We start from the raw sequence: 12,253 nt of genomic DNA, 5'->3' as shown, positions 1-12,253 counted from the left end.
GGATTGGGACAAGAAGCTACCTTTGTTCCTGCTGGCCTACCGCAGTGCTGTCCACGAGACTACCGGATATGCCCCATCTCAGATGCTCTTCGGACGAGAGCTTCGGCTACCTTGTGATCTCGTCTTCGGTCGTCCTCCGGATGCGCCTGCATCGCCTGAGGAGTACATCCAGGATCTCCAGGCCCGGTTGGAAGACGTTCATAACTTCGCTCGAGAGCGAATCAACATCGCGGCGGAGAAGATGAAGACCCGATACGACACAAGGTCTACTGGACATGAATTCAACGAAGGCGACAAGGTTTGGTTATGGAATCCCATCCGACGGAAAGGTCTGTCACCCAAATTGCAGTCGCATTGGGATGGACCCTACAAAGTCCTTAACCGACTGAATGACGTCGTAGTGAGGATCCAAAAATCACCTAATGCAAAACCTAGGGTTGTACATTATGATCGGTTAGCCCCATACTATGGCCATAGTTCATGAGTATTACGTAAACAACCATGGTTGATAACATAAAAGTTGTAGATAATTTTTTTTTTTTTTTTGCTTTTAATGTTTAGTAATATTTCTTGTTATTATTGTGTTTCCTATGCATTATTGGTTATTATTTAATGTGTGTATTTGTAAACTTGTGATAGAAGTTTGGCACCCTTTCTGGGGATTGTACTGCCCGGGACGTGCAGTCCTTAGGAAGGGGGCAATGTTACAAATTCTGTAAATAGTAATTATTGTAGGAACGTAACCTGTAAATAATTTCCCGTAATGAATATACAACCCCTTTTTCATTCGGCTAAATTATACGACCCCTATTTTCTTTCTTTTCATTGATAACGGTCTACTACTTTACAGAAGCGTGTGGAATATTTGAGAAATTTCTTTTCGGTGTATTTAAGCTGTTAGCGATGGATAAACAGTTAGTTTCGATTCAGATTTCAAACGGAGAGCATTTTGCTCTGTTTATAGCGAGGCATTTCGCTGTGTTGTTTTCGTATTTGGAAGTAAATACGTGTGTAAACGTTGAGTTTACGGTGTTGTGTGATAATTGCTTAATTGCTGATGAATAATTTAGCAGTTGTTGAAGATCTTTCCTGTACATAGTGTAAATAAATTTCCTGTGTTTTTATCAAGAACTGTGTCTTCATTTCAAGAAAGTGGAAGTCGCACCGAATCCGTTACAATATTAATGCTGCGTTATAAACTCATTTAATTACATTTTCTATCTTAATTATATCTGTGAATGTCAGTTTCTTCACTGAAAATCTATAGTGCGATTCAAACAACAATTAACGCTTCCAATATTTTTTTTTTTTTTTTTTTTTGCAACAAATTTTTGAATTTAGAAGTCATACAAGTGAGGTCGATGCTTTCCAAAAAAATAAGTTGAAAAAAAAGCGAAAAAATCCCAGAAAAACAGATTGTATTTAATGGTTTAAAAAATATTTTAAGGGGACCCCCCCCCCCTCTCCATTCCCACGAGTCTTTCTCTTTTATACATTTTTTTTAAATGTTTCATCTTTCTAGCTCTTCAGAGGAATGTTAACGGTAATTCAATTGCACTGTTAACTTCCAAGTCGAAATAATGGCAATGAAATTGTCGAAAACTGAAAAAAATAGTGAAGCTCTATTTTAAAAAAGTGTTGGGTGATGGGGGTAAACGGAAGTCCTATTTGGGTTCAGGAGGTCATTTTAAATAAGAACCAGCAGGAATAGTGTCAAAAGCATTTTTTATTCCTCTCAATGTAAATAATTTGTTTATAATGAAAACTTTAAAAAGTCCTTATTTGGGCGGGTAACCTAAATATTCCATAAAAACTAATTTTTTTTGACAATAATGTTTGACTTCAACCTTTACATCAGTCAACTTTATTATTATTATTATTTAAATTCAATAGTTATAAAAAAATGTATATTTTTATTTATTTTATTTATTTGTTTATTTTTTTTGCAGAAAATTATAAACTGGCCTTGTGCGGCATGCCTAAATAAATCTTGATTTGAATAAAAGTTTTTGTAGTGCATGTGGGTTTGTAGGAGCAATTTTTATCAACTTCATATTTTGAATTTCTAAAAAACGTTTTTTTTTTTCGATACACCCCAATAAGTGTTTGCTTTGTTTTTCATAAACTTAAAGGATTACTGTAATTAATTATAACCGTAAATTAGTGCATTGAAAAAAATTTTTTTTTCTAGAAAGAAACTTTTATTTAAAATTATTATGTAGAGAAAATATTTCAACGTTTTTTGATAGATAAACTTGCAATCGTCTTTTTAACCTGTTCATGTTTCGTTATTCGTCTTCTTTGGAATGCAAAATATTCGACCTGATGTACAGACAATTAAGTAAATCAAAAATCTAAAAAGATTCTCCAAATTGAAATCAAGGAAGTATAACCAGCGAAATAACAATGTTTACCGTTGTAAATTCATCCACAAGATTCCTAAGCCGGTATTGCGCTGGATTTACACTTATGACCTCCTTGCAGAGCATGTTTTCTTCTTCCGAATCGCAATTACTTCTTCGCTTTTGTTAATTTTACCTTCTAATTCTCACATTGAAATTGCACTTGCTGTTGAATCCATAGAATGGCTCCCTCCGCTCTTACGTAAGCTTTAGAAATTAAAAACGCATTCTGGAATATAATTATCTCGGGATTGTTTTCAAAGAAAAATAACTAAATATTCCGCGTTTCCTTCCCGTTATCTTTCGCGAACAATATTCCTTGTCTCCACCCCCTCCATCCTTACGTCACACCTTGCCATGGCCTGCTGGTTTAGTAGAACAACATCGTAAGGCTCGAATGGTTCTCTGCTATGTCGGCATTCGGCCGAGAATCGCGCGTTCGGACGGTATAAGCTCGGGGCCATGATGTCGGCGGTGCCTTGGATTTGAGGAAATAAAAATCAAGGGTAGCTCATGATTTGTCTCCGATTATGAATATCAATTCGTCAAAGACGCCGGCGTATGACATCATATGTGTGTCAGCAGCGACTAATGGACTCTGCCCCCTGCATTCCGATCAAGGGTAAGTTGAAGATTAGCGAGTAACTCTTTTTGATCCCTGGGTTCAATCCTCGAGCTTGATCCGATCCTTGGACAACTAATCCTCGGGCTTCCGCGGGTCTAAGTTCTCGATGTGAATGAGAGCCAGCATTTAAGTGAAGTGGAATTGCTATGATGAGTGCAGCACTTAATTATTTCACTTCTCCCCACAGTGCTAATTATACTTCAAGGGGAAGTGGAAACAGTTGGATATATTGAGAAAGTGATTTGTATGCAATTCATACCGACAGCCCGGTTATCACATCCAGAGATCGCAGTTTCGTCTTTGTTATGGACTCTGGATGTAATAATCGGGCTGCTGTGCCGGTATGTTGCATGTAATACACAAAGTTAAATTGTAAAGTAAAATTAACACTTTCTAATCATGGATATTTTCGAGCAGTTGATTTTTACGGCCTTTAGACAAGGTAAGTTCAGTTTTTTTTTTACTTTTTTTTTCACACCCCGATATTACGAATAACCCCGATTTAATGTATAAAAGTTTCGGTCCCAATGAATTCGTTAAATCGGGGTCCGACTGTAGTTCTGTGTTATCCTGCGAAGTTTTCTGAAAGTTAGGCACAAAGCGTCGTGCAACAGTCAACAAATTGGAAGTGAATTGGCATTCTTCAAAACAACGCTGATGTCTTCGTAAATATGAGTGTTTTTTTTTTCTTTTTTTTCGAACTTTGTTAGAATATTTGTGCATAGCAAATGAGCTAATGTGTAAACTTTGCACCTCTTCTGCTGATTTTTTTCGGTACAGGACTACTTAACGTTGTTGTTGGTTCCTTAAATACAAGCGTGGTTTTAATTTTTACTGCAAAGTGTGAGCTAAAAAGCATAACATTTAAAATTATAAAAGTTACCAAATAATTCGTCCTGTAATAAGCAGTGAGTTACCGCCCCTAAGCCAGGATTAAGGCAGAACTACATGCAATATACCAACAGCCCGGTGATCCCTTCCAAAGACTGCAGTTTCATCCTTGTTATGGACTCATCAGTCTGGAACAGGGATATACCGAACTGGAGGTAGAAAATTCATCTCAAAAGCGAGAGTCCGCAGACATGATGTGGTTCAACTCGTAAATTGAAAGCCAAGTTTGAGTAATAAACAGTAAAGCTACTTTATCTACCAGTTTGTTCTCTCTACCAGCAGCACTCTCAGCTTCAATGAGATGACATCTGCCTGCAGCTCTGTTATTCCCTATTACAGACTGATGATTCTGTAACCAGAGGTGCCCACGTAGGGGGAGGGGGCGTCATAACGCAGTCTGCGCCATTGAAATTTTTAGGGGGGTTGTTTTGAATTGTATTTTTTCTTTTGGGGGGAGCTCTTGCTTTGGGGGCCTTCGTGATATTCAGGGGGGTACGCATTTGCCTTAGGGGGTTGGCACCCCTGCTATAACAAGGTCAAAACTGTAGTCTCTGGATGGAATAACCGGGCTGTTGGCATATTGCATGTAATTCGTTAGCAAAAAATGTCAATATTTGAAAGTGTCATGATGCTTTTGACAGAATAGCGTATTAATCTCCATACAGTTTGCAAAACGATTGCTATGCCTCCAAGCTCTCTGCAAAATACTCCTCCCCCCTCCCTCCTGAGGTACCCATCGGGGCCTCATAACTTTTGAGTGTGCCCATTGTCTTTTTCGGGCAGGGGCGGGGTGGGAGGAGAATGGAGAATGGGTCTCTCTGCCGGTACTTATTGAAATAATATTCTGGTTGCGCTAGCTACTAAAAATGACGTTGTGCCCAATACTCCCGGTTCTGTTCATTTATGTGGGTTTTTTTCCTTTGCGGTTCATTGCGCATATTTTTATTCATTATTAAAGAAATCACTAGTTTTTAATTCCAATGTTCTTCTTTTTCTAGGCGCACAAGGTCTTTAAATGCCCCGAGTCCTATATGCCAGTTCGGACCGTGCGGCCGGATCATGAAAAATTCAGCCATGGTAATGTAAGTCATTTGCTAACTTTACCCTCTTTATGAGTATTGAAAATATTCTTGTGTGAAAAAAGTTCTATATGTAATCCCATATATTTAGAACATTGTCATGCATAGCCTATCACGTTGTCTGAAAAAATTTGCCCCCCCCCCCCTCCCCTGTGGTTGTTTCTAACCCATTCAGTCAGAATTATAATAGATTAGATTTTTTTTTTTACTCTTTAGATGGAGTTCTATGGCGAAGAGTATCTTATAAACAAAATTCCAAGGTAAAAGATAAAAGAGTTATGATATTTTAAATATATCGGACATAAATTTAGAAAAAAATATTTTAGTTAAAAAAAAGAAACATGAAACATCATGCAACCTTCATTGTAAAATGTTCTCCAACTAATAATAAAACATAATATAAGCTTTTGAAATGGTAAATAAAAGATTATATACTAAAGAAAAAACCTGACCTTTCTGCGACTAGAATTCCTAGTTGAAAAAAAGTTCCAATCCCAATCTCCCAGTCCTTATTTGGGGGTGTTGCCAATCCCAAAACAAGAAAATCTTGTATGGATAATAAAATAAGTAAAATGCAAAAAGTCAATCACAAATAAAATCAAGTAATTTAATCATTATTAAATGATTAGCTGCTGTTCAAATTTCATGTTCGGTATACCAGACACCAGGTCTGTAGGGGCTAAACACACAAGAAATCTTTTAACCTTCCAAAAACCGCGTCAAAATGTGTAACTTGCTCGTGAGAATTTTTCTCACTTCACCTATTTCCGTCATAAAAATTTTGAAATGCTTTTTCATTCAAACTACTTCATTTACGATCTATATCTAAACACCAAGTGTTATACAAGATAAATGCATTTGATGTGGTACTTAATTTCAAGCCAAAGAAATACTAAGAGCCTAATAGCCCGAATGAGCCCCATGGTCGAATTCTATTTTTAGATGACTGGTTAAAAAAATAAGGAAATTAACAGGTTCCCCATTCGTTGTTTATGCCATACAGGGTTCGAAGTTAAGATGCGAAGTCGGCTTCATTTGCACCTTGATTTTTTGTTTCAGTTGCCAAAATTTTCTGTTCTGGTGCAATTGTTAAATAGTTCATATTGCGTAGGTAAAGCAATCAACTTCTAAATTTTACGACACTTGTGCATTTGTTACGATGTATCTCAAACCGTCAGATGTTTACTGAAAAAACTAAGAATAAGTAAACGAAAAGTTATTAAAAACCACCTACTTTTCAAAACTGGTGAGAAAATTTCCAAGCTATTTAATGCTTGCATGTGAACAGATGCCTATTTTTACTAGCACTCGGCGAAATGAAATACAGGAATGGGGTTGCTTCTTTCAGTCAAAAGTAGTACTTTTAGTCACTGAAATTGATAGAATAAGCCAAAAAAAAAAAACATGGACCCAGAAAATTCTTTCATTTTCCCAACAGTTATTTTTTTAGTAATTTTTTTAACTGTCCGATTTTTCAAACAAGGCGTGGTCTTGATGACGTCACAAATGATGCTCTTTGGCGCATCTTCGTACCGCGTTTCCACGTTTAGTGATCAAGAAGCGAATTAAAATTTCGCTCTATGCTTGCTATCAACCATATCGTTGCCAATGCACGTGAGTAAAGATGTGAATTAAATATTTTGCTCTGTGAATGGCGACACAGAATGGCTTTTCATCATTTGTGATGTCATCGGCAAGAAATGTAAACAATGAAATCTCACCGATTTAAGTAATTTTTTTAAAATATTAAACTTAAACAAATTACTTAAAAAATAGTTAGATCCTATGTTTTTAAACATGCTCTTTCAGAAAAAGATACTTTTAAAATTTTGGAAACGACCCCATTAACCATTAAAATAAAGGTCTCCAGCTTATATTTTTAAATGAAAAGTTAGGTGTAAAAAATTATGACTGGATGGAAAACCGTGGTCGACAAAATGAAAACTTATTTTCTAAATACGACTAATAACCTTTAATTTGGACAGTGAAATAGCAATTTTTATCAGGCATCATCGTTCAACGTGATTTTTCTATTCATCGCTCATGTCTCAAATTCCACAAATCACTCATCTACCACTTGTTGTCTTCATGACAAGAACCAGGGCTGTAATATAGATCGGTGACGGTTCTACGTTTATTGACAGTTATAATAAACTAGCCGTGTAATTGCCTGTAATTTCTTCCTTGAATCGCTTTCGTTTATACGTCTTTTACCAGGGATATTTTTAGATGTTTACGAAAAGCATAAAAATTCTTACACATATATGCATAAATACATGCTATCAGCGGAAAAAGCGAAAGGTTTATAAAGTCTTGTGCTAATAAAGAACTTTTATTAATAAAAATAAAAATAAACCTCCAGATTTGTATAAATTTCTTTATTTTGATCATTATTTCATAACTATCAATATCTCCAGTCAAGATATGACGGGTGAAAATTGCTTCTACATTTGAACGAAGCCATTGCCTGTTTGGTGATATTTTGATAATTAAAATTTTGTTAACCCCAGCTCCATTGGATGAACCCTAAGCTCCAGTAGATAGCGTTCATTGTTGACCATTTTTTCGTTTCTTCATTCCTTTGAAATGACAGTCTTACCAGTGAAACAGTTAAGTTACCAGATACAGTTCAGCCTTGTCAAAATGAAACATTTCCTTGTATGTCTAACATTACCAAAACATATTATCAAATTATCATGCCGTGGCGCGAGTTTCATTGTTGATGACATCAGGAGCGTTACTCGATTATTGGCTATTATATATATATACGAGGATAATTTTTTAGTACATTAGTGTTAATACACTTGTACTGGTACACTTCTTCTTCTGTAGCTCTGAGAACATCTAATATATACCATTCTAGACCGACTCGCTGGTCGCATGTCGCACAATCATGCGTCACCCGAATGGAGATGGCAACACATTCTACTCAAAAAATGTTTGCAAATTTATGATTTTAGCAAAAGTTAGGGACAGCATTTTTTATACTGCTTGTTTGCAGACTATTTTATTTTGTTATTTGGCGTGGTCTTGACTTTTCTTCGGTCGGTTCTACAAGCAGTGAAAATTTCAGTTTTCAATCAAGTGTTCATTTTATTGCCATATTTCTATTTGTTGCTTAGTTCTTTTAAGATAGAGGGTAATATGTTTTGAATAATACTGCACCTAAGAAAAAACCTTTTTTGAGATTAAAATTAAAAGAAATTATGTATAGGGGAGAGGAGGGAGGAATGGGACAGTGGGAGGAGTGGGACAGCTAAAATTATGGCAAAATAAATCACTTTATTTTATTGTCAGGTTGACCACTAGAGGACCTGTTTATAGCTTCTTTTTGTTTCATACTTGCAGTTTATCCAGCAGGAAGTTTCAGTTAATAGTTGGAAAAAGTTAAATTTCTCACCTCCAAAGTAATATTCTAATCTATTTTTAGTTTTATTTCTTTATTTATGTAATTTGTAAAACTAACATAATATATTATCATTGTAATCTTAAGGGTATAATGTGTGCTAATCTGCAATTTAATTAAGCATAAAACCTGCATGGTTTATATGACAAGTTATTTTTTAGAAGCAATGTGTATTGAGTGGAATGGGACACTCCGAAAAGGGAGGAATGGGACATACACCATAAATATGTCCCTTCTGTAAAGGGGCTGTTCAAATATTACGTAATCATGTTTTTATCAATTTTTGACCTCTCCTCCCCCTTGTGAGCAGAAATCTTTTCAAAGGCACTGAGCCATATAATTAACCAAACCAACAGTTCAAAAGATAATCCAATTTTGTTAACACTGGACAACCATGACAGCCATGTTACAGTTGAAATAATCAACAAGGCAAGAAACAATGGTGTTTTTATGTTAACGTTTCCGCCTCATTGCAGTCATAGGCTTCAATCACTATATATATCGGTATATTCCTCATTTAAAAGCCGTTATAATGCAGCTTTCAATGATTGATTGATAAACAATCCGAGAAAAACTATTAACATCTACCACACAGCAAAGATTGTTGGGATTTCCTACCATGCATCATTCACACCAAAAAATATTACTTCCGGGTTTAAAAAAACCTGGAATATATCCATTTAACAGCGAGCCGTTTGAAGATGAAGAGTTTTTGACATCGTATGTTACAGACCATCCCTTGCCGGTAAATAATGATAATAACAGTAGTTGTCTTCCTTCACCATCTAACCCACCTGACAATCCTGTTAATATCGTTGTTAGCATGCCATCCTCATCTCATATTTTGTTGCTTAGTCCTGCAGACATACGGCCATTTCCCAAAGCAGAACCCAGGAATCCCCTGAAGAAAAATAAAGGAAAGAAGAAAGGACGAACAAAGATATTGACAGATACCCCAGAGAAGATAGAAATTGAAGAAGCAGAAGCTGCCAGACTAGAAAAAAAAAAAGCATCAACAAAAACCTGTATGCAAAAAAACTAAAAGTTAAAAAAACATTTGAGTTTAAAGATGAATCCAGTGTTAGTGAAGGGTCAATTTCATTACACGACACTTCAGATGAAGAAATATTTTATCCTCATATGCATGATGACGTGGAAATAGCACAAGAGATTGACTGGATGGAGGTCAAACCAAACATAGGAGAAAATGAATTTGCGCTTGTCAAATTCCTTACCAAACGGTCAATTGTTTACTATGTTGCAAGGGTGGGGAGCATTTATGATACTGAAAGCTACAATGCAAAAATTTATGAGAAAGGACATGAAAGGAAATTTTAATTTTCCTCAACAGGATGACTGTAGCATTATAGATAAAACAGATATTATCATGAAATTACCGCCACCACAATTGGTTGATGGGACCAGTAGAGCAGTCTTGTTTTTCCTTTAATGTGGACCTTTCTAATTATGACATTCGCTAATTTTTCTGTAATTTTCAAATGTGTCCCAATCCTCCCATACTCATGTCCCACTCCTCCCATCCAGGAGGGAGGAATGCGACGAAATTCTTGAAATTTGTAATTAGTCAAGTGTGAAAATAATAAAATGTTTAAACATTGTGTATATTTTTAAAATGTAGTTATAATATGCAAGTTTATTATGTGAGCTTTTGCATTTAATGAATAAGTAGAGGATTATGAATAAGAATCATTTATGTGAAAAGTGTCCCAATCCTCCCTCCTCTCCCCTACATCTGAAAAAGTTTTTTTAAACAAAATTTTTTAATCAGTGCAAAACACAACATTTACAAACACGCTGTAGATTTCTCAATCTTAGGTTACGCAGTGCTAACCACGTAGAGAAAATATTATTTCTCTCCGCAGTTTCACATTGCAAGTGGCCAATTCAACATCTTTTTTTTTCCTTTAAATTCCTGTCTGCTGCAGGACAAAAAAATTTCAAATGCATTTTTTGGAACTTAATACCTTAATATAAATGTAACGCTAATGATAGTCATCACACTGATAAACAACAAGCTGACTCGGCTATTTCGTTATTTTGAAAGCCAATTCCAAAAAGTGATGGATTAAATTAAGAGACTACGCATTACAGAAAGTGAAGAGCCTTTGAACGATAGCGCATACCTACCACAGATTCCTCAGAGAGGCATACACTTAAGATTGATAATCTTGGTTATCCCGGCTGAAGCACCTTGTCTTATCAGTCATTTTCGTCTGTTATCTTTTTTGGAATGGCAGCTTTTAAGATAACAGAAGTGATGGATTACGGATTATGTAAGAAATTTGGCTGGGCTGCATAGATATTTCGGTTATTTGATAAAATATTTTAATTGGTTTTCACATTAAAATGAGGCTTGTGTTTTGAAACCTGTCAATGCGATATGATGGAATGCTTTCTGATTGGATGTTCCTATCAGTAATTGTAATTTTGGATGAAAGAATAGGTACTTAGGATTATTATATTACAACACATATTGGTTAGCGTTGTACAAGTACCTTTAGCCTATCAGTGGTGTTTTAAAAAAATCTAGGCATAAGTGCAAAACTCGTCTTTAAAGAGTAAGAAAGAACATGTAGCTTCTGTGTGTGTTGCTAGTAAAATTCAGAAGTAAAAGCTTTTATGGATGAAGGAATTTGGTATTCATTCACAATCAAAATAATTTTGATTTATTTTTAGTTTCGAGATGATGATAAATCTGTCCTGAAACAGCAAAAATAAAAAATGATCAATTATTTCTCCATATTATGACTATGTTGTTTGTAAACAAGCTATAAAATAAAGTAAGTTAATTTCCTTAAAACAGCTGAAACCTATTTACGCCTTAGTGAATGAATACGGCGTAGTCTTTGAATGACTTGTAAGTCTAGTCATTCAAAGTAACTTTGATCTACAAATTTTCTATTTCAAAGAAATTGTCATGTCACTTTTAATATTGAAATGGTGTTTAAGACACTTAAAAAAACTATTGATCTATCGACCGACTTCTTTTATGAATATTAACTTCTCTTTCTTTTTCCTTTCCTCCATCAGGATCGTTTTTTCGTAAGAAATGTTCATCTCTTTGAACGAAAAAGGGAGTTACTAATAGCACATTTAAGAGAAAAAAATCAAAATTTAATTTTTTTAGATGTACGGATAATCCACAAAAACTAGTTGATATTTAGGGGCATTTAAAATAGTACAGTTAATAATCAAGAGCTTTGTACGTATGCGACATCATTCTCAGATAAACAGACATTAAAAATAAATAAAAAATATTGGTTTAATTTGCAATTTTTTAGTGCCAATGCAATGTCCACTTTTATAGGAAAAATACCTGCAGCTATTGTTCTCTTTAATTATAGCTTTAATTAACTTAGCAAGCTTTCATCAATGGTATATAGGAATGACAGACAAGAAACCATGTAATAATATTTGAGAACTTGGTAATGATAACCAGAAACATGGAAACGGTCAACCGCTGAATAGTTGAACTCAAATTAAATAAAGAGTTAGGTATTTAAAAAAAATCAAACTCATCATCATGTATCTTAACACTATTTCCGTCTTTCCAAAGCACCATAGTAATGACTACTACGGTAATGATATTTTTGATGTTGCCTGTTTAGGGCTAAGTCAAAGCAATTTAAAACTAATATTGATCTTGCTCAAAATATATTTCCGTGAACAGGTAAAAATCAGTAACTACAAAATTTATATTTTCTATTTATTTATTTATTTGTTTTTTTATTTTTATTTATTTATTTATTTGTTTTTTTATTTTTATTTATTTATTTATTTTTGCATTTCAGTCATCTATTGTACGTTAGCTTTATTGGACAAGGTTGCT

The 12,253-nt window shown here is 34.8% G+C and overlaps 1 protein-coding gene across 4 annotated transcripts in view; it reads left to right on the top strand.

Annotated features, from left to right (window-relative positions):
* The window catches only part of LOC129228277 (NAD kinase-like), a 137,905-nt gene that overhangs the window by 93,309 nt on the left and 32,343 nt on the right, over nucleotides 1-12,253 (top strand). For 3 of the 4 annotated variants that reach the window (XM_054862946.1, XM_054862948.1, XM_054862945.1), the window contains one exon: nucleotides 4,917-5,000. In XM_054862946.1, the coding sequence (XP_054718921.1) occupies nucleotides 4,917-5,000 (84 nt within the window). Of the gene's footprint in view, nucleotides 1-2,802; nucleotides 3,025-4,916; nucleotides 5,001-12,253 lie in introns of those variants that run through there. The other variant, XM_054862947.1, reaches the window with a different exon arrangement.

The sequence above is a fragment of the Uloborus diversus genome, chromosome 8 (assembly GCF_026930045.1).
Source record: "Uloborus diversus isolate 005 chromosome 8, Udiv.v.3.1, whole genome shotgun sequence".
In the NCBI taxonomy this organism is placed as follows: Eukaryota; Metazoa; Arthropoda; class Arachnida; order Araneae; family Uloboridae; genus Uloborus; species Uloborus diversus.
Note: the sequence above shows the minus strand (reverse complement) of the source record. Positions and strands in the feature narration are given on the sequence as shown.